Source organism: Panulirus ornatus, chromosome 7 (assembly GCF_036320965.1).
Source record: "Panulirus ornatus isolate Po-2019 chromosome 7, ASM3632096v1, whole genome shotgun sequence".
Lineage (NCBI taxonomy): Eukaryota > Metazoa > Arthropoda > Malacostraca > Decapoda > Palinuridae > Panulirus > Panulirus ornatus.
In genome coordinates this window covers 12,012,711-12,036,362 of record NC_092230.1, presented here as the reverse complement: position 1 = coordinate 12,036,362, position 23,652 = coordinate 12,012,711, and the positions used below count along the sequence as shown (strand labels likewise).

Here is a 23,652-nt window from a genome sequence, read left to right as displayed (position 1 = left end):
ATATATATATATATATATATATATATATATATATGTATATATATATATATATATATATATATATATATATATATATATATATATATATATATATATATACATATATATATATATATATATATATATATATATATATATATATATATATATATATATATATATATATATATAAAAGGGAAGTGAGCGGGTGGCTGGAAGTCCTCCCCTCTCATTTTTTTTTTTTTTTTTTCCAAGGGAGGGAACGGAGAAGAGGGCCAGGTGGGATGTTCTCTCAGGGGCCCGGTCCTCTGTTCTTGGCGCTACCTCGCTATCGCGGGAAATGGCGAATAGTATGAAAAAAAAAGAAAATATATATATATATATATATATATATATATATATATATATATATATATATATATATATTCCTATGAGGCTATTCCTTCGTCTCTTCCATGTATATCAACTGGCTTTTATTTCTCTCTTGTATCTCCCCTGATGATATGATTATTACACGAAAGTGCACTTGGGAACTTATCGTGTTTCATTTTCCCCGTAGACTCATAGGAATATCTTGATCACACGCAAAATTGTGATCCCTTCCATTACATATATATATATATATATATATATATATATATATATATATATATATATATATATATATATATATATATATATATATATATATATCATCCCTGGGGTTAGGGGATTAAGAATACTTCCCACGTATTCCCTGCGTGTCGTAGAAGGCGACTAAAAGGGAAGGGAGCGGGGGGCTGGAAATCCTCCCCTCTCGTCTTTTTTTTTTAATTTTCCAAAAGAAGGAACAGAGGGGGCCAGGTGAGGATATTCCAAAAAAGGCCCAGTCCTCTGTTCTTTACGCTACCTCGCTAACGCGGGAAATGGCGAATAGTTTAAAAGAAAGAAAGAATATATATATATATATATATATATATATATATATATATATATATATATATATATATATATATATATATATATATATATATATATATATATATATATATTTCTTTCTTCTTTCAAACTATTCGCCATTTCCCGCATTAGCGAGGTAGCGTTAAGAACAGAGGACTGGGCCTTTGAGGGAATACCCTCACCTGGCCCAATTTTCTGTTCCTTCTTTTGGAAAATTAAAAAAAAAAACGAGAGGGGAGGATTTCCAGCCCCCCCGCTCCCTCCCCTTTTAGTCGCCTTCTACGACACGCAGGGAATACGTGGGAAGTACTCTTAATCCCCTATCCCCAGGGATAATATATATATATATATATATATATATATATATATATATATACATATATATATATATATATATATATATATATATATATATATATATATATATATTATTATTATTATTATTATTATTATTACACTTTATCGCTGTCTCCTGCATTAGCGAGGTAGCACAAGGAAACAGACGAAAGAATGGCCCAACCCACCCACATACACATATATATACACACACGTCCACACAGGCACATATACATACCTATAAATTTCATGGTATACATATATATACATACACAGGCATATACATACATACACATGTACATATTCATACTTGCTGCCTTTATTCACTCCCGTCGCCACCCCGCCACACATGAAACAGCATTCCCCCTCCCCCCGCGAAGTAGAGTTAGGAAAAGACAGAAGGCCACCACATTCCTTCACACTCAGTTTCTAGCTGTCATGTGTAATGCACCAAGCCACAGCTCCCCTTCCACATCCAGGCACCACAAAACTTCCCATGGCTTACATCAGACGCTTCACATGCCCTGGTTCAATCCATTGACAGCACGTCCACCCCGGTATACCACATCATTCCAATTCACTCTATTCCTTGCACGCCTTTCACCCTCTTGTATGTTCAGGCCCTGATCACTCAAAATCTCTTTCACTCCATCTTTCCACATCCAATTTGGTCTCCCACTACTCCTCGTTCCCTCCACCTCTGACACATATATCCTCTTTGTCAATTTTTCCGTACTCATTCTCTCCATGTGACCAAACCATTTCAAAACACCCTCTTCTGCTCTCTCAACCACACCCTTTTTATTACCACACATCTCTCTTACCCTTTCATTATTTACTCGATCAAACCACCTCACACCACATATTTTCCTCAAACATCTTATTTGCAACACATCCACTCTCCTCCGCACAAACCTATCTACAATCCATGCCTCACAACCATATAACATTGTTGGAACTACTATTCCTTCAAACATACCTTTCTTTTTTTTTTTTTTCGCTCTCCGTGATAACATTCCCGCCTTTCACGCATTCTTCAATACTCCCAGAACCTTCGGTCCCTCCTCCACCCTGTGACTCACTTCCACTTCCATGCTTCCATCCGCTGCCAAATCCACTCCCAGATATCTAAAACACTTCACTTCCTAAAGTTTTTCTCCATTCAAACTCGCCTCCCAATTTACTTGTCCCTCAACCCAACTGAACCTAATAACCTTGCTCTTATTTACATTTACTCTCAGCTTTCTTCTTTCACACACTTCACCAAACTCAGTCACCAGCTTCTGAAGTCTATCACCCGAATCTCCACCAGCGCTGTACCATCAGCGAACAACAACTGACTCACTTCACAAGCCCTCTCATCCACAACAGACTGTATACTTGCTCCTCTCCAAAACTCTTGCATTCACCTCCCTAACAACCCCATCAAACAAATTAAGCATGGAGACATCACGCACCACTGCCACAAACCGACGTTCACTGAGAACCGATCACTTTCCTCTTGCCTTACATCCTCGACAAAAGATTTTCACTGCTTCTAACAGCTTGCCTCCCACACCATGTATTCTTAATACCTTCCACAGAGCATCTCTTTCAACTCTATCATATGCCCTCTTCAGATCCATAAATGCTACATACAAATCCATTTGCTTTTCTGAGTATTTCTCACATACATTCTTCAAAACATACAGCTGATCCAAACATCCTCTACCACTTCTGAAACCACACTGCACTTCCCCAATCTGATGTTCTGTACATGCCTTCACCCTCTCAATCAATATCCTCCCATATCATTTCCCAGGAATACTCAACAAACTTATACCCCTGTAATTTGAGCACTCACATTTATCCCCTATGCCTCTGTACAATGGCACTATGCATGCATTCCGCCAATCCTCAGGCACCTCACCATGAGTCATACATATATAAAATATCCTTACCAGACAGTCAACAACACAGTAACCCTGTTTTTTTATAAATTCCACTGCAATACCATCCAAACCCGCTGCATTGCCGGCTTTCATATTTCGCAAAACTTTTACTACCTCTTCTCTGTTTACCAAATCATTCTCCCTAACCCTCTCACTTCGCACACCACCTCGACCAAAACATCCTATATCTGTCACTCTATCATCAAACACATTCAACAAACCTTCAAAATACTCACTCCATCTCATTTTCATATCACCACTACTTGTTATCACCTCCCCATTAGCCCCCTTCACCGATGTTCCCATCTGTTCTCTTGTGTTACGCACTTTATTTACCTCCTTCCAAAACATTTTTCATTCTCCCTAAAATTTAATGATACTCTCTCACCTCAACTCTCATTTGCCCTCTTTTTCACCTCTTGCACTTTTCTCTTGACCTCCTGCTTCTTTCTTCTATAAATCTTCCAGTCATTTGCATTATTTTCTTGAAAAAGTCGTCCAAATGCCTCTCTCTTCTCTTTCACTAATAATCTTACTTCTTCATCCCACCACTCACTACACTCTCTAATCTGCCCACCTCCCACGCTTCTCATGCCACAAGCATCTTCTGCGCAAGCCATCACTACTTCCCTAAATATATCCCATTCCTCCCCCACTCCCCTTACGTACTTTGTTCCCACCCTTTTCCATTCTGCACTCATTCTCTCGTGGTACTTCCTCACACGTCTCCTTCCCAAGCTCACATACTCTCACCACTCTCTTCACCCCAACATTCTCTCTTCTTTTCTGAAAACCTCTACAAATCTTCACGCCATTAAGGCAGCACCACACATGCTTCAACATCCTTTCATCTTGCCCTTTTAGGTGCTCTAATGAAGTTCAAGTTTCTTTAGAGAGGTGGCGCCAGGAGCAGACGAAATAGAAGCAGAATACGCTCGCATCCATTCTCTACATACCATCTATATTACACCGAAACAGCTCCCTGTCCACAACCACGCTCTACAGAGCATTCCATGTCTTCTCCCGGTCTCTTCAAGTTCCCTAGTTCAGTGCAGTGACGTCATGTCGCCTTCTGTATATCACATTGCTTTAATTTACTCTATCCCGTGCACGCCTTTCACCCTCCTGCATGTTCAAGCTCCGATCACTCACATTCCTTTTCACTTCATCATTCCATCTCCGATTTCGTCTCGCCTTTCTCCTTGTTCCCTCCACTTTGACACATATATCCTCCTCGTTAGTTTTCCACACTCATTTTCTCCAAATGTCTGAACCATCTCAGCACGCCCTCTTTAGTTCTTTCAACCACACTCTTTTTATTACCACATATATCTCTTCACCTTTTATCAATTTCTCGATCAAACCAGCTCACACCATATATTGTTCTCAAACAATTAATTTCTAACACATCCACCCTCCTCTGCAAATCCTGATAGATATGTAGCCCATGCATCTCATCCATCCAACATTGTTAGTACTACACCTTCTAACACCCATTTTCGCTTCCCTGATAATGACCTCTCTTTCCACACATTGTTTAGCACTCCCAGAACCTTTGTCCCCTCACCCACTTTATGGTTCACTTCCTCTTCCATGGTTCCATTTGCTAGCATCCTTTCCCGGGGTTCTAGAACACTTTACTTCCTTCAAATTTTCACCATTCAATTTCACACCCCCTATTAACCTGTCCCTTTACCTTGTTAAACCTAATAGCCTTGCTTTGTTCATATCTATTTTTAAACTTCCTCCTTTCACACATTCCTCAAACTCAGTCAACAACTGCGGTTTCTCGCTTGAATCTGCCACCAGTGATGTGTCATCAACAAACAACAAATGACTCATTTCACAAAAGCCCTAGCCACCTACTTACTGCATCCTCGCCCCGATCTCCAAGACCTCTGCACTCATTTCCTTTACCACCGCATCTGTAAACAAATTAAACGGCCATGGTGACATCACACATCTCTGCCAAAAAAAGAAAAAAAAAAAAGTTCACCTGAAACCACTCTTCTCCTCTCTTCCTACCAGTAAACACACTTTACACTTTTGATAAAAATTACTCACTCCTTCAAAAAGCTTTCCTCCCATTCCATATGCGCACAAAACTTTCCACAAAGCATCTCTAACGACCTTATCATATCCTGTCTCTATATCCATAAATGCCACAAAGAAATCCTTCTATTTCTCTAAATACTTCCTATACATTTCTTAAAGCAAACACCTGATCCACAGTGACACTATACAGGCATTCTGTCAATCCTCAAGCACTTCGCTATGAACCATACATACACTAAAAATCCTAGCAAACCAGTGAACGACACAATCATCTCCTTTCTTATGAAATTAAACTGCAATTCTATTCAATTTAGCCCCTGTGGCGCACTTCATCTTAAGCAAACTTTTCACCACTTTTCTTTTCACCAAAGCATTTACCATGAGTTTCATTTCGCGTACCTCCACATCCAAAACATCCCACAACTGCCAATCTGTCATTGAATACATTCAATGACCCTTTGAAATACTCTCTCCCGCAGCTTGTTACCTCTTCTCCATTTGCTCCCATCACCGATAGTCCCATCTGTTATCTTGTTTTTCTCACACTATGAACTTCCATCCAAAACATTTTCTTCCTCTCCCTAATGTTTGTTGATACTTACTCACCCCAGCTCTCACCCACCCTGTTTTTCAGCCTTTGCGTCTTCTTGTCCTCCTGTCTCTTGTATATCTAATCTCTCGCACTCCATCCACCTTAAGTAACTCCAATACATCTCTCTTTTTCTCTTTCACTAACAATTCAACTTCCTCATCCCAACAAACGCTACCCTTTCTAGCATACCTACCTTCCACACCCTGCATACCACATACTCCTCTCGCAAGTGTGAGCACTGTTTCCTTAAATACTCCCTATTCCTTACTCGCTCTCCTATTTGCATTTACTCTCGCGTTTTATCATTCTCCACTCAATCACTCCTGATATCTCCTCACACTAGACGCTTTTCTAAGTTCATTTTCTTTCGCCACCCTCTTCCCACTCATATCATTTCCTCTTTTCCTATAACCTCTGCAATCCTTCATCCTCTCCTCTAACAGGAAGTTATCAGATCATATCAACTCCCTTCCTCAACACATTCACATCCAAGAGTCTCTTTTGCACCCCTAGAGACTAGTACATAATCTAACATTGCCTTCTTACCATCTGCCCTACTTATCCATGAGCACTTATGTATGCCTCTTTCTTCAAACCAAGTATTCCCATAAGAAAAAAAAATTCGTCACACAGCTCCACAAGCTGATCACCAGTTCTATTCACGTCATTGGTTACCTCACTAGCCATATTATTCACTCTCGCATTCAGATCACTATTAATCCCTCGCACCAGTATTGTTGACGTCCTCACTCAGCTACTAGAATATTCGCCACTTTGGCTTACTCCCTTCGTTTCCATGTGCTTTAGCACGAGCAATCACCTAACCCTTGTAATTAACTTTCGTCTTTACCAAGATCAATCTGGAACTCACTTCCTTGCACTCTCTCACACATTCCCACAACTCCTTCAAATGGAGTGCCATTCCTTCCTTTGCTCTCGCCTTAACACTAACCTCCGACTTTGACCTAACGACATTCCCAAAACCTTTGTTTAACTCAGAGCCAGAACATCCAGGTTCCTCTCCTCAGACGTACAACCTATCTCTCGCTTCTTTTCATCACGGTTACATCCTCACACTTTCGTACACCCAAGCCTGAGCCTTTGAGGAGGATGAACACTCCCCGCTTGGCTTCTTCTGTTCCAGCTTTTAGAAACTGAAAAAAGGAGAGGGTTTCCAGCAACCACTTGTGCCACTTTTATGCAGATGTTTGGAAAAACTCTCCTTCCTCTGACCTCCATTCAGCTTTTATCACTGCCTGTAATCGTTGCATGTTATTCTTCAGGCAGAGCGTTCCTTGGTTCAAAGGAAGTGCGATAACCTCTCCTCATCATACAGTGATAGGTCTCTCTGGTCTTCAATTAAGGGAGTCTCTAACAACTTCTATTGCTCTACCTTTCCATTACTTTTTCGTTCTGACGGTACTATAGCTGTCTCTCCCGTAGACAAAGCAAACTCTGGCTCCCGTTTCTCCTATAACTCCGATTTAGATGACCCTAATATTCCTTTGCCCCTTGATGCTTCTTTTACTACTCCTATGCCTCCTCCCCATAATCTTTTTTCGAACTGTCCGGAAAGCGCTTCTCTCTCTGGACTCAAACAAGGTTTATGGTCCACCCCGAGTACTAAAAGAGTGTGTCTCTGAACTTGCACCTGTGTTTGCTCCTCTCTTCCGTTTCTATTCAAAAATCAAAACTTTCTCTTCTCCTTGGAAGCATGCATTGATGCATCCCATCCTTAGGAAGGATGACTGTTCTGGTCGCTCTAACTATCGTCCTATTGCTTTAACATCTACCATTTCCAAATCCTTTGGATCCCTCCTTAGCTCCCATACCGTTAGATATCTTGAATCTCACAGTCTTTTCTCTGATCACCAGTGTGGCTTTCGACAGGGTGTGGCATCGGGGTCTCATCTCTAAGCTCCCCTCTTTTGGCTTCCCTCCCTCACTTTGCTCCTTCATACCTAGCTTCCTCTCCGGCCGATCGATCTCCGCGGTTGTTGATGGATAAGCCTCCCCCCCCCCCCTCCACCTTTTTATCCACAGCGGTGTCCCTCAAAGTTTTGTCCTGTCCCCTGCATTTTTCTTCTTTTCTTCAACAATTTCCTCTCCCCTTCACAAATAATTAATCAAATGCACTCTGACGACGCAACACGACATTCCTCCACATTCTTCAATTATGCTCCTTCTCTCACTCAATCTGCATCTCGTCTTGATACAACTTCCTCAATAAACTCAGACTAAATTGGGTACACAAAATCGTGTTAAGTTTAATGCCTCCAAGACCCAGTTTCTACTAATCTTTCTCTAGAAAACTCCTCACAACTCTTGTCTCTCTTTGACAGTTTTCTAATTCCACCTCTTGACTCAATGAACATACTTGTTATTACTGTAACATCCACTCCTTCTTGGAAACCCCATATTACGGGAATAGCTAGATCTGCCTCTAAAGAACTGGATGTCCTGTTTAGATGTCGAAACTTTTCTTCTGAACAGTTGCTCCGTTTATACAGAGGATTGATTCGTCCTTATAGGGAGTACTGCTCACACATCTGGAGTGGTGACAGAGTGAGTCGAAAGCGGTCCGACTAAGTCCAAACTTGACCCCCGTGCCCTAAGCCGCAATATTGGTTCACTTGCCCTCTTCTATGGGTATTACTTTGGGTTTTGCTCCTGAGAGCTGGCTGTTTGTGTGGCCCCACCATTAAGTAGATCACGCAATATTCTGCAGGCTGCTGCGTCACATGATCACTGTTTGACCATTTTGATAACTGTTTCTTTCACGACGCCTCATCTCTATGGAACTCTCTATGCATTCATATCTTTCCCAGTAACTATGACCTGCCACGTTTTAAAAGAGAGGCTTTTCATTTCCTGCAAATTTCTTATAAACTTTCCATGTCTCTTCTTTTTCTTTTTCATAATTCTTTTTTTGTATTTCAATTAAGGTCCAGCCTTGAAGTGGACTTTAGTGTATGACTGGTGCCTTCAACATGAAAAAAGTAATGCAACAAAAGGAGACGAGAATCAGACAAAAAGACAATGTACAAGGTTTACTGTGTTTAACGAGAGTTTATGATTACCAATGCGTGTATAGCCACGACGATAAATGAGTTATCTGATGCAAGAAAGAGATAAGTAATAGTGAATATTTTATGCTATATTAGCGTAAAACGATTACCAGTTAAGTAGATATCGGGACGACGTAATGTTTGTTCCTCTTTCCATCAAACATCGTAGGAAGCGGTAACGATTAGTATGGGTGAATGTGTTCTGTCCAGTTGGGTCATATACGTGAGTTGGCTTAGATAACCCTTCCTACGGGGCACCTGCAGCTTCATGTGAAATGATGGATTCATGATGAGTGAGAAGTTCCCATGCTGACTTTTCGTTGGGTTTGTAACCACTTGCAGGACATGACCTTGTCTTCAGTTAATTGATTCCTTGTTTTTCTTCTACCGTGAGTTAGGAGATTGTTCACTTCAGTTATCAACACAATAATACAACCATACCAAAAGAGAATGTCTGTAAGTAATCAGCAACATGATAAATCTCACTCACTGATCTCATATTGGGATGACAAATCTCAGTCATCTAGCCAGCTGGTGTATCTCATAAAATGTGTATTAACTACATATTCGAGAGGAAACGAGAGTAATGTACACTTTAATGATAGACACAACATGACAGTCAAAATTCCCGTAACCAATTTGGGGTATTAGATGCAATGTCTAATTTGAGCTTCAACTGTTACAATAAGAGTTGTCATCTCCCACCCGCCAGCCTCCAGCCAGAAGGAGGTCATCTTGCAGGGCATAGAAGACTTCCACCAGAAGACCTGCCTCAGGTTCGTCGAAAGGACCACGGAACCAAACTTCCTGGAGATCGTCTCCGATGACAGTGGGTAAGTACTGTGCCTCAGTGTCTGCCTGTTTCAGTAACTAGAACATTCACGACCTGGAAACTAAAACTAACAATATCACAAATCCAGTACTCCACTCCTTTACGATATCAGATGCCGAGGTGAGAGAATCATCCATATCTCTGATTTTTGAAGAATTACATTTTAGCAGCATATCCAAAGTCTCTAAAATTTTCAAAATACGTTTCGAGTATATGAATCATACGGTGATCACCGTGTATTCATCCGTCCTCGGCCAGCAGCAGAAGTTCGTCTGTGACCATAGGTCGACATCAGGAATGAAACGATGAGAAGGAAGGTATTCAGAAAACTGTATGTAAGTTATGAACGAAATCTCTGGTGGTTGGGGCTTGTGAACCAATGGGAGTGGGACCTTTAATCTTGGACGACAGTTTATGGAAAAAAGGACCAGGAAACCCAATGTCTAAGAATTTCAAGGAAGAGGCAAGACAGGAAAGACTAAACTTATGGCAAGTGTCGTATGGGGAAAAGTTCCAATGAATGACGCAACGTACTAGACCCCACACCTTCACGTTCCCTATGTTGAAGATTGTTCGTCATGATTAATATCTCTTATGGTTTTTGACAGATTTGTGTTGTCGATGAGTTCCACTCAATTCTTTTGGAATAGACTCGACTATATCGGTTAAGAGAGCTTCTTACACGTATCTAAGATCAGATGAAAATCAAGGAATAATCAACGTAAGAAACAGTGATGTAAAAGCATAAATGAGAATATATCGTGTGGATGTTAGGAGAGGGGAAGTGGGAGCAGCCCTACCACACCGGTAATTATTTCTGGAAGATTCATCAAACTTCCTATGGTCATCCCTGTGACCAGAGGGTCTTCAACCTTCGGTTTCATAGGCAGGCCTTAGTGGCTTACATCAGAGGCTATTGTAAGGTAGAAATTTATTTACAGAACGGCTTCAAGTGGCGTCATCACGTGCAGCGCCAACAGATGAATAACAATCCTTGTTGTTGTGTACGGGAGTAGGAGGACGTGTGATTCAGACTGATCTTGTGTCATACTGTAACCAGTCGGAACTTGCCATGCTGTGAATGCTGTCACAGTTATGCAGCAGACGATACATGTCTCAACACTGCAGCCTGCCAGAGAGGAAATATCAAGTGAAAAAATTGTGTGGAGACCTGATCTCTGATCGGCTTTGACGTCAAGAACATGAACGGTGAAATCACGAGGGTATCATTTTCAACTTCACATAGAACTGGATTCACTTGGTTGTAACTTTTAAAAGATATTTTATGATCCTCGAACGGATATCATTCATAATGACAAAACAGGGTCGTAGGATCTATGTTCACCTCAGCTTAACAGCGAACAAGTAAATGTGGTAATCAGAAGAGAGTCAGGCAAACAAGAAGCGTTATGAAGGTCACGCAACCTTGGAGCTCAACCTAACTGCTACCAATGTCTTTGTGTAACAGCCGTCTGTTCTTTAGGCTACGGTGACGACACCTTTAGCCTATCTTTGTGACACTGCTGCCCTCCTGCAGGTGCTGGTCCTACGTCGGCATGCTGGGAGGCATGCAGCGTCTGTCCCTGGATACGAACGGATGCATGTACGTCGGCACGGCCATCCATGAGCTGATGCACGCCATCGGCTTCTACCACGAGCACAACCGTAACGACCGCGACGACTACGTCACCATCTACTACGAGAACGTCATACCTGGTGAGTATTGGATCTGTATGTTGCTGGTATGGACGATGATGGAAACATTGCAAGAGAACTTTACTTGAAAGTGTAACGTGGTCAGTGTGGTCAGTGTTCCTGTCAGTTCCTCTGTGGCCATGACAAATAATGAGGATTGATTTTTCCCAGACCCCATAACCGTTATCCTGGACATTTTAATGAATGAAAAAAAAATAAGGTTCGTCACACATAGGATTGGATTTCCTTAGGTGATCATTCAGTGTCCTCTACTACTTAATGTGAAGAGGTACAGTAATACCAAGTATGCTCTTGACTCAATGAACTTACTTGGAATTACTGTATCATCCACTCTTTCCTGGAAACCCCACATTACGGGAATTGCTAAGTCTGCCTCTCATAAACTGAGTGTCCTGTTCAGATGTCGAAACTTTTTCTCTTCTGAACAGTTGCTCCGTTTATACAAGGGATTGATTTGTCCTTGTATGGAGTACTGCTCTCACATCTGCGGTGGTTCTAGCTCTGCATCCTTACTTGACAGAGTCGAGAGCGGTCCGACTTATAAACTGTCTCAGGCTAACTTGCAAACTTGACCCCCTTGCCCTACACCGCAATGTTTGTTCACTTTCCCTCTTCTGTAGGCATTACGATGTTTTTTTCTCCCGAGAGCTGGCTGCTTGTGTGCCCCCACCACTAGCTAGACCACTCAATACTCGGTAAGCTGCTGTGTCGAAGCTTTGGAACTCTCTGCCTTCTCATGTGTTTCCCAATAACTATGATCTGGTATATGTAAATTAGCAAATACTTTTTTTCTTTCTTTTTCTGTTTCATAATTCTCTTTATATTTCAATTAAAGTCGGCCTTGATGTGGACTTTTGTCCGTGACTGGGGTCTTCATCATAACACTAAACGAGATTTTCTTTACTAACAAGCTACTTATACTCCCATATAAAGAAAAATCTTTGTACACATTTGAGAGAAATGGTAGCACGTTACCTTAATTTAATACACAAAATAATTCAATCTTCCCAATGCCTCACAGCCTTCACAAAGGGGGCAACTTAGGCTAAGACGGTAGTTCAGGCCACCTCAAGTCTCAACTGTCACACATACTCTGAATTGTCCCTATGGAATGATACAACCAGGCGGTATGACTTGAGTTACAGCGCTACACGGACTTTAGAGACATTGTAGTCTGTCATGGCTTCCATAAGAAGCTTCCAGCCGTTCACTGGAGACTCGACGATGTTCCCACTGTACCAGCTGCCGTCGGGAGACCACTCTCGGTCTCCTCACAGACAATAGTTCCATCGAGAGAACAGACTGACAATTACCAGTGCCCTTCATAGAGTGAGTCCTTCTCCCATGTACAATGTTAAGAATCTAGTGATAAAAAATGAAGAACTGATTCTTGCACGGACTCAGCAACGGCAGTAAAATCCAAGAAGTAAAGGTGCTGGTCCTCCTACCTCAGAAACGAGTGCACCGTCAATGACATACATCAGAGTGTCTCTTCTAAATGAGTCACCGACGACAATATTTCATAAGATATATTTATAATTTCTTAACGACAAACACACAAAAACAATCTTACACGTTAATTAATGTGTGACAAAGTTATTCAGATCTCCGAGGCTTCCAGAGTCGACAGCGAACTCATCTTTAGTTGTCAGTGACCTGGTCTGGGAGGCCATTCGTCTCGGCCTCCAGCATGTCAACATCTGCCGCTGCGAGGGATGATACGTACTTCTCACAGCCTTCTCAGTCCTACACATATACGTTGTACACTTGAGACCGGAGCAGGGTTCTGCACAACTACGAATATTCCACCCTGTTTCGAATCTCCTGAAGCCGCCGTGATCCATATCATGATACCGTACGTCATCCGCGGTAATAATCCAGCCCCAGGAATCTCAAAAGCTTCCAGACCCAACAAACATTGAGGGATCCTTGTTGAAGCACACAGCAGGCAACCTTGAGAGTTCTACCTGTACTTCTGGTAGCAGCTAATATATGTGCATGACAACGTGAGAAGTTATGATATGAAGTATGATATGGAGTATGACTCTTGTATGTCACTCATTAGCTTCCGGGAAAGTCCACTTTCCTGGCGAGGGTTGCACATCCACAACTAACCCTGCATCTGATGATAACTTTATGTCAGTGTAAAATCGTACGGTCTCCTACCCACAACGAATCATTCAGTACTCCATGTACCTGATGTTGTGTCTTCTCCAGACACACCTGCAGCTTCCTCATGAGCTCTGGTGCACTTTCCAGTATTCCTGCGTGAGGCAGACATCCGATCATGATGATATCCAGCAACAATTGCTGGCTCTACTGGTACGTCATTAGCAAGACGAGTAGCTTCAGACCCTCCTCGGATTGTCCCTCAGTGCAGAACTTTCCTAAAGAACCAGTCAACTTCACCACTTTCTTAGGGTCGCCCTAGCCTTCTTGATACCCAGTAAACAGCAACACTCCTAGAAGGCCCGTTGAGCTGGGGATGGGGGTGGGGGGAAAGGGGAGGTCTGATTTCGGTGTATTTTACATGACAGTTGAACTGAGGATTTGAGCCCGTTTCTTCTCCTGGTCCCTGGCGATACCTCGCCAAAAGAAGCTTGCTTCGAAAGTAAGTCGTTAAGCATATCAAAACGGACGAAGAGCTGGTCCGCCAGTATCCTCTTGATAATTGTGCATAAGATGGATAAGACTTCGGGCCATTTAGCGAAGCACTCCCTGGCTACACAAATGTACACATGTCCTTTTTCCCAACCTTGATATCTAGACTGGAGGTGGTCCCACAATGTCCAATGCGAGTCTTGCTATGAGCGCCCACACTGGTTAGATCTGCAGAAAAGCTCTACCTCTCCACTTACGTCCCTCTTTTAGCACATAAATCACATGACTGGTACTACTCTTTTTTCTTAATGACTGTGTACATTCCAGCTGAAGCTCTGACGGAGCAGATTCTTTTTCACCTCAAGATGACCATCGTCGTGTATCTTTCTCAGTATGGCACCAGCTGTCTCCCACCGATCTTGCAGTGGTCTCTTCCAACGACAAAACATTCCACTGTGCCAAGTGACAGGACTCGTGGCCGACACCTTCTCTTAAGGTTGCCCCATCAGAGACTCCCACAGGGGTTGAATGATGAGGCGCAGAGCCTGGTCCTCCTGCTGCAGACGTCTTGAGTTCACTTACGTAAAAATGCTCTGAGATGTCCTGGCAACACGTGCACAGGCTGAACTACGACACATTTTCTGCATTCCTATGCATTCGTTTTGAACAATGCAAAATGTCAACGCCGATCTGCTCCAGCTTGTCGACCTAACGTGCCACCTGTCCCTCCAAGTTCTTCAAGTTTCTCAGCCAACATAGTGCCTGAACATGGCAGAAAGGTGATGGGCGTGTGAGGGATAGAATGGACTCAAGTGATGTGATATAGAAGGGGGCGACATGCTCTCAATGGGCCGAACCAGGGCATTTAAACCAGCCAGGGGAAAACAAAGAAAGGTTCGTTGGGCTTGTCGGTGAACTGGGTAGTTCTGATATTATTGCATTATATATGACAGCTGAACTGGATCTGAGCCAGCTTGTTCGTCTGGTCCTGGCGATACTTCGTTAACACAAGAAAAAACGTATAGATCTGAAAAGAGCGTATGATAGGTTGACATAAAAACCTTGCGGAAAGTTCTGCGAATATATGAATCAAATGGAAAGTTATTAAATGCAATGAGGAATTTTAACGGCAAGATAAAGCATATGTGCACGAAGAAAGGACGAAGATGAATGTCTCTAATGGTTGTTTACTCTGCTGATGGATGGGATGATGATGGAGGTAAATACAAGGGTCTTGGAGAACGGGGCAGGTCTACGATATGCTGGGGATGGATGGGCACTGGAGGTGAGTCATTCTCCTTTTGCGGCCTCCAAAGAAAAGAAAAAGGCTTAAGCTGGTAGTAGACTTAGTTGAGTGTGTGAAGAGAGAAAGTTGAGAGAAAATGTGAACAAAAGTAAAGAACTGAGGTGCAGCAACGGAATGAGACAGGTTTGAGCGTAAGTTAGAATGAGAGAGGACCTGGAGGAAGCAGAGTGGCAATAGATGGGACAACAGCGTCTGAAAAGAAACATAATTCAGAAGTTCTAGATGCATAAAGGAACATATAGAAGAACAGGTTAACATCTGCAAAGGTAAAGATGAATATGAATAGAGACAAAGATGGGCCTGAAGACATAGTAGTCAGGACAGGATTATATGAAGCCAAGTCTTGGGTCTCAATTGCATGTGCAAGGAAGAAGGTGAATATATGGGAAATGAAATGGCTGTGGACAGTTTGTGCTTTGAGGCAGGATCATCATGCAAGGAGTGATAGTGTAAGAAAAGGTGTGGTTGGTAGTAAATTTGATTTGACTGAGAGAACCGATCAGAATAAGCTGATGTGATTAAGACATATGAAGAGGATGAAGGAAGAAAACTTTATTTAGAGGATCTGTGTTGAATGTGGAAGGAGGAAGGGGAAGAAGGAGCCAGCAAAGATGAAGGGATGGAATGAGCGAGGCTCTCAGGTACCTGAAAATTCAGGAGGGCTAAATCTCGTGCTTTGAAAAGAATGAATTGGATATTTTGGTATATGGGAGGCGACGTGCAATCATCGCGCTGAACAAGGGGAATCTGAAGTGGTCTCGGTGAACCAGGGAGTAACCTGTGGGGCTTGTCTGTGTATGGTCGGCTCGAGTCTCGGTACATGATGCATAACAGCTGAGAGTGGATGTGTGCCAATGAGGCCATTTGAACGTTTTGATATGATTTAATATGATTTCCATCAACTTCAGTCAAAAATATACTTTTGACAGTTAATAGCATCATCATCAATATAATAGCTTATCAACATTATCAAAATAATTACTATTCCAAATATTGGTATGCAAATATTGGTATGCAAATATAGTTGCATTAGGACTCATAGCAATTTGTGATTTTTCCAGCGACTGACAGCCACATGTCTCTCAAGGAAAAGGTAGTTTCACTCATATCTACAAGCTCTCGTATCTTGTGCTGTCTTCTACGATATGCAAACTTTTCATTATAGGGTACGGATACGCTTTTGACAAGGACACGTACTGGCGCTACGTGGGCGAGAATTACAACTACCTCAGCATCATGCACTATGGCACCTACGCCTTCTCTGTCAACTGGGGGGTACTGCCAACCATTGTGCCCACTGATCCGAACATCGAACTAACGGAGGCGTACGATAAGTATGAGATGGCTCAGTCTGACGCTAACCAAATCAAGAACCTGTACGGATGCCCGTGAACTGATGGCTGTTTTCCCAGTAACTGTCGCCAGCTAACAACAGGGAGCGACCATCTTCTAGTTAAGAGATTTTAGCAGCTTGTGTACTTACAGTTTACATGCCTCATCTACTGACTCAAATCAGTTCTTTTATCAGATTCAGTTGTGATCAGGATTATTGAAATGAATCAATGAATTCAACTAATCATACAGATGTCAATTATTTCTTGTTTACTCAAAACAATGGACCAGCTCGTTGAAGTTTTGCGTTTTCTTATCCTTTTTTGATTAGGACTTTTAAAATCTTCCTCGTGAAAATTTGGATCCAGGACGATGTTCATGATGTACACCACGATAATTCTGTGTTGTATATCCAAGAACATAATGACTGAAACCACAAAAGCTCAGCATCTTCATCTACCAGATGCTCACTCATGTCTTCTTCCTCTGTGTCCCTCTAGTCTGCGCACCTGAGAGCTGCTTTTCATATATCCATAACACTGTGTAACACAGTTTGTGTTCCTGGTTAGTATGTGTTATTTCCTCATTGCTTATGCGTAAAAAGTAGGAAAGGCTATTAATCCCTTCAAACTTTGCTTGTGTGACCAGGACAGTGATATTTTGAAATTTCCAGTTAGACAAGGGGCGAATTTGCACATATTATTTCACATAAAGTAAAAAAAACAACAGATGAATCAAAATTAACATATATTTACACTAGATTTAAACAAAAGTGATCATAAAAGATTTAGAAGTGAGTAGCTTTTCGAGATTTACGATTGTATTGTAAATCATATTCACGAATCAGACCCTAAATATAATTTCCAATCATGTTCTCGTTATATGTTCTGTGGCAACGGTGTTCAAAGTCCTGTATATCCTGGTGGAAAGCGCTCGCCTTGCTCCTCCGAATACGCTCCCATATCCTTGAATCTATCAAGATGAGCGTCAAGGATATGGACTCTGACGAACATCCTACAGCCTATTTTGCCGTAGTTCTTCACCATAGTCTCGACCAGCTCCACATAGTTTTCGGTCTTGTGATTGCTCAGGAAGCCCCGAACCAGTGCGGCAAAGCTGTACCAAGCTGCTCTCTCCTTCCTAGTAAGCTTCTTGGGGAATCCTTACACTCTAGGATCTTCTTTATCTGTGGTCCGACGAAGACACCCGGTTTGACCTTTGCCTCAGACACCTTTGGGAGGAAGTCTTGAGGGTATCTAAAGGCGGCAGACTCCTGCGACGAATTGTTTCATAATGACTAAGTTCATGTGTAGTGAAGGTAAGGATACGTGATAGCAGGTGCAGTCTTGCCAGTCGGACGTTTGGGAGGGTCCACCATGCAGAAGTAGCAGTTGCTTAAGTGGTCAGTGGGGTCCCGCCAAATTCTTGGGATACGACTTGATCCTGTACCATCCTGCATATGAACTCTAAAAACTGAATTAAAAAGAATTAAATAAATGAATTATTCACCATGATTTATGTGTATGAGAGTCTCTCTACACTTGATTATGTTAAGATTACTCAAATATTTAATATATATATATATATATATATATATATATATATATATATTATATAGGGAGCAAATGTAATTCAAGTATCTTTAGTACAGTATGAGGGCAACTCAATTGGAGTAAGTTTGAGGAAATGGAGGAAGAGAAGTGTTAGAATTGGAGTGGATCGCCGGAGGAAGAGCGAATGATCATGTGGGGGGCGAAAATCCTGGAGCCTGAAGATGAGAGCGGAATTATCTCGGGTAATTTGTAATTTTGAAAGGAAAGTCAATACTTGGGCGATAACCTTACGTAAAGGCCTCAGAGTCTGCGGCTATTCTCTAAGCGGCAACCGCCACACCCCTCAAAGCGAACATTATCATTGTGGATTCCCTGTATGTAAGTAGAGTATAATCTATTTTTTATTTCATCATAATAAGGAATGAAGATTATACACGCTATAGTTATTAGGTCACGGACGAGGCCGATACACTCTGGCCATGTAATTTTAATCAGTGATAAGTGAGAAGTAAGCGTTTAGTTCAAGGTCCAGTACCTTAGGCGCGTGCACGCATTCAAGCACGTTCAAGGTCCATCATGGCAGGTAGCAATTCCAGGGTCCATTGCAAGCAAAGTTCGATAGTCAAGGACCAGTTCTCGAAGCAAAAGATCGGTAGTTCAAGGTCAGTTGGTCAACATGTTTCAGTGTTTCAAGGTCCAGGCATGGTAGGATCAGGTCCGTTCAAGGTCGTCTGGTCAAGGTCAGTCACGTTTGGGCCAGTATGGTGGTTCAGTCGGTTGGGTCGGATGTCGTGTGGGTGTAGATGTGTGTGGTGAGTGAGTGGTGGTGTGATGAGGTAACGTCAGATGTCAGTGTTGTTGCAATGGTAGTGACAAAGTAAAGTGACCGAAACGTTCCAGAGGTTATAGGTCGGGTGAGCGGGACACGTGTCACAACCTAATAGGGAAATACTAAATGCCGGGTATCTCTAGCGATTTTTGTATCGGGCTGAAATGTAGCGGGTAAAGTTGGCATTTTTATTTGACATCATGTAATGTGTCAAAATAATCGTTGGTCTGTCATGATCAATATTGCTGGAAGACTCGGATTTGTGACTCATAAATGCCTAATTTGTACGAGTTGGCTATGTGTACAGATGCCTCATACCCATGTGTTACATTCTGCTAACATTGGTGGCCATCAGCTGATTACTCTTGCGCTACCCATCGCAACATCGTGATAGCCGGTGAATGATAATATAATATATATATGATCAATCCGTATTATGATCAGTACAGTATATATTCATATTTTTTTGTCATGTTTTCCTGTTATTCATTTTCGATATGAGATTCAAAATGATGCGATCTTTGAATTCAATAATCGCATTATGCAATCATTCCGGCATCAGAGATCAGTTCGGTTATATCATTCACAGTTTTTTTAGACCATGTGTCCCAGGTGAAATGAAAGTCCCGGTTATTGATCGTGACGGATGATCACTCCAGTAATGATCAGTCCCCGGTTAGACCAGTCCCTTGGCTGATGCTGCCACGCAGTACAATGCGTTTGCGCTCTTGTTTTGATAAATTGGCCGCAGACATAGCAAAATGCGTCTGCCGGATGCTTGCAGCTTCTAGATATCATCTCAGAAGAATGTATGTATACGTATCCACTTAGGCAGCTAGATCTAAACTGAACTGGTTGGCTGAATACCCTTATATTTACAATACTACACTGAAAACTTCTAGAAAGTTCTGTATCAGCTACACAGCATTGAAGCTATGCGGAATGTTTTGAAAAAATAGGAAAATTTCAAAATATCACTGTCCTGATCACAAGGGAAAAGGTTCAAGGGAATAACAGTCATTTTCCATACTTTTTAGACATGATCAATCAGAAAATAACACTTATTAACCAGAAAGATAAATAAACATTTGTTACAGTGTAATCAGACAAGACTAAACACCTTCCTACTTTCCAAAAATCTTGTTCCTACCTGCCAGAGGATCAGGTGCTTTTCCCGTGATCAGTTAGAATGATTCACCCACTGCTCTCCTGTTGGTTCCTCGTCTACCAGAAGCTGTCATCTCTATTTCATGATCAGTCACAAGTGCACGTCAGGTCTCGTGGCTCACATCGTCATATATCAATCACACGTCCATGATCAATGATTAACTTGGCCTGTGTACCTGTGTGGCGAGCCAAGACTTAACCGCTATCAGACAGGGACACATGGGTTTTTATGAAACAGTTATTTCTGGGTAAAACCTGATGTAAATGGCAGATTACAAATGATAGGAAGTGGAGTCATATCTTACATGGAGCAAAACCTTACAGTAACTGTGCTTTCAGAAGTCGGCGCGCATTCTCTACGCCCCCCCCCCCCCCCCCCCCCCCGCGCCCTTCTCATTGTGGTTCCCTGTATGGGTGAGGTAGGGAAGCGATGTTTCATCATAATCAAGGAATGAAGATTATCCACGCTATAGTGAAGGTCACGGACGAGGCACGATAACACTCACTGGCCACTCATGTATCATTTTAAATATATCAGTTGTAGTGTACACACTAGCGATTACGTTCAAGGTCCAGTCACCTCTTAGGTCGTCACGTTCAAGTTCCAGTCACGTTCAAGGTCCAGTCATGGTCAAGGTTCAGTCACGTTCCAGGTCCAGTCATGGTCAAGGTTCAGTCACGTTCAAGGTCCAGTCATGGTCAAGGTTCAGTCACGTTCAAGGTCCAGTCATGGTCAAGGTTCAGTCACGTTCAAGGTCCAGTCATGGTCAAGGTTCAGTCACGTTCAAGGTCCAGTCATGGTCAAGGTTCAGTCACGTTCAAGGTCCAGTCATGGTCAAGGTTCAGTCACGTTCAAGGAGCGGGGATGTCGTGTGGGTGTTGTTGTGTGTGGTGGTGAGTGTGTGTGTGTGCATTGGTAACGTTCAGATGTCCAGTGTGCTGCACCGTGACCAACTAAAGTCGACCCTCTGGTCGTTCCAGACCGGTTATGGACGCGTCCGGGACACGTGTCACAACCTCACATGAGAAATACATAAATGCTCCGGGTATCTCTAGCGATTTTTTGGCTTTTTTTTGACATCAATTAACATGTGCCAAAAAAATATTGGCATTATTTTTCGGGCAGACACGAGATTTGTGACTCATAAAATGCCAAATTTGTCACGACGTGGCAACTGTACCAGCAGCCATCACTGAACCCATGTGTTTACATTCCATCTAACATCTTGCTAGCAGCTCACACAAGCAGTGACTCCTCACTCCTGTCCACATTCCCACATCTCGATGATCAGTCCCCGGTGATGAACCAGTCCCCATTTATGATCAATCCCCGCTTATGATCAGTACCCGCTGATGATCAGTCCCAAGTTATGATCAGTCCCCGGTTATGACCATTCCGGTATGATCAGTCCCCAGTGATGATCAGTCTTCACTTTTGATCAGTCCCCCAGTTATGATCAGTTCCCGGTGATGATCAGTCTCCGGTTATGATCAGTACCCGCTGATGATCAGTCCCCAGTTATGATGTCCCCAGTTATGATCAGTCCCCGGTTATGATCAGTAACCGCTGATGATCACTCCCAAGTTATGATCAGTCCCCGGTTATGACCAGTCCCCAGTTATGATCAGCCCCCAGTGATGATCAGTCCCCACTTATGATCATTCCCCCGGTTTTGATCCGTCCCCGGTGAACATCAGTCCCCAGTTATGATTAGTCCCCAGTTATGATCAGTCTCCGTTTATGATCGGTCCCCAGTTATGATTAGTCCCCAGTTATGATCAGTCTCCGTTTATGATCGGTCCCCACTTATGACCAGTCCCCAATTATGATGTCACCGGCTATGATCAGTCCTCGGTTATGATCCGTCCCCAGTTATCAGTTCCCGGTTATGATCAATACCCCGGTTGTGATCAGTCCTCGGTTATCATTAGTCCCCAGTTATGATCAGTTCCCGGTTATGATCAGTCCCCGGTTATTATTAGTCTTCAGTTATGATCAATCCCCGGTTATGATCAGTCCCCAATTATGCTCAATTCCCAGTTATGATCAGTTCCCGGTTATGATCAGTCCCCGGATATTATTAGACCCCAGTTATGATCAGTCCCCGACTATAATCAGTTTCCGGTTATGATCAGTCCCCGGCTATGATCAGTCCTCGAATAATAATCAGTCCCCAGTTTCGATCAGTTCCGCTTATCATTAGTTCCCAGTTATGATCAGTCCCCGGTCATGATCAATCCCCAGTTATGATCAGTTTCCGGTCATGATCAGTCTCTGCCTACGATCAGTCCTCGGTTATGATCAGTCCCCAGCTATGATCAGTTTCCGGTTATGATCAGTCCCCGGCTATGATCAGTCCCCGAATAATAATCAGTCCCCAGTTTCGATCAGTTCCGCTTATCATTAGTTCCCAGTTATGATCAGTCCCCGGTCATGATCAATCCCCAGTTATGATCAGTTTCCGGTCATGATCAGTCTCTGCCTACGATCAGTCCTCGGTTATGATCAGTCTCCAGCTATGATCAGTCACCAATTATGATCAGTCCCCGGTTGTGATCAGTCTCCGTTTATGATCAGTCCCGGTTAAGATCAGTCCCCGGTTATGATCAGCCCGCTGCTATGATCAGTCCCCGGTTATGATCAGTCCCTGGTTATGATCAATCCCCGGTTATGATAAGTCCTGTGTTAATGGGTACTCGTTTACAGAGATGGTTGGACATTGATTAAGATGCTACTACTACTGCAGGATCACGTATGCCCACACATGGATGGTGTCCTTATTGTAGACTATACATGTGTTGATCCATCTGGAGCATCTCGGCTGATCCCCTAACTTTCTCATAGACTCTCTCTCTCTCTCTCTCTCTCTCTCTCTCTCTCTCTCTCTCTCTCTCTCTCTCTCTCTCTCTCTCTCTCTCTCTCTCTGTTATGCATCTTCAACTTTCTCATGCATCGTATGCCTTTTAAATACACACACACACACACACACACACACACACACACACACACATGCTGATGATACATAATCCTCCAAAGAATTTTACAAATCCATAACAAATTAACAATGACAACAACGAAGGAACAATCAGAATGGTATGAGGTGTAAAACATGCACTTCTCACAGTAGGCAACGTACCGAGAGTGAGGGATTTTAATTTTACAACAGTGGCAGGATCTGCATGCTCATGGTGACAGGGAATTAAGCAGACACAAGTCCCTTAAATCAGTTGAGGAAATTTTCCTATTCCAGCATGTCAGTGAACTCACTAGGATGAAAGGGACTGGTTTAGCCTCGTTACTAGCTTTTGGGACTGGTTCATTCTTCACTAACTACTAGCTTTTCGGACTGGTTTAGCTTCATTGCTAGCTTCTGGGACTGGTTTAGCCTCTATACTAGCTTTTATCTTCATACATA

General features: G+C 42.5%; 1 protein-coding gene across 1 annotated transcript in view; it reads left to right on the top strand.

The window, feature by feature from the left end:
* Window positions 1-16,987, top strand: part of LOC139749416 (astacin-like) — a 78,216-nt gene extending 61,229 nt beyond the window's left edge. Inside the window, exons 4-6 of the mRNA XM_071663252.1 lie at window positions 9,613-9,733; window positions 11,270-11,448; window positions 16,521-16,987. Of these exons, the coding sequence (XP_071519353.1) occupies window positions 9,613-9,733; window positions 11,270-11,448; window positions 16,521-16,747 (527 nt within the window). The 3' untranslated portion in view covers window positions 16,748-16,987. The remainder of the gene's footprint in view (window positions 1-9,612; window positions 9,734-11,269; window positions 11,449-16,520) is intronic.
* The last annotated feature ends 6,665 nt before the right edge of the window (window positions 16,988-23,652 follow it).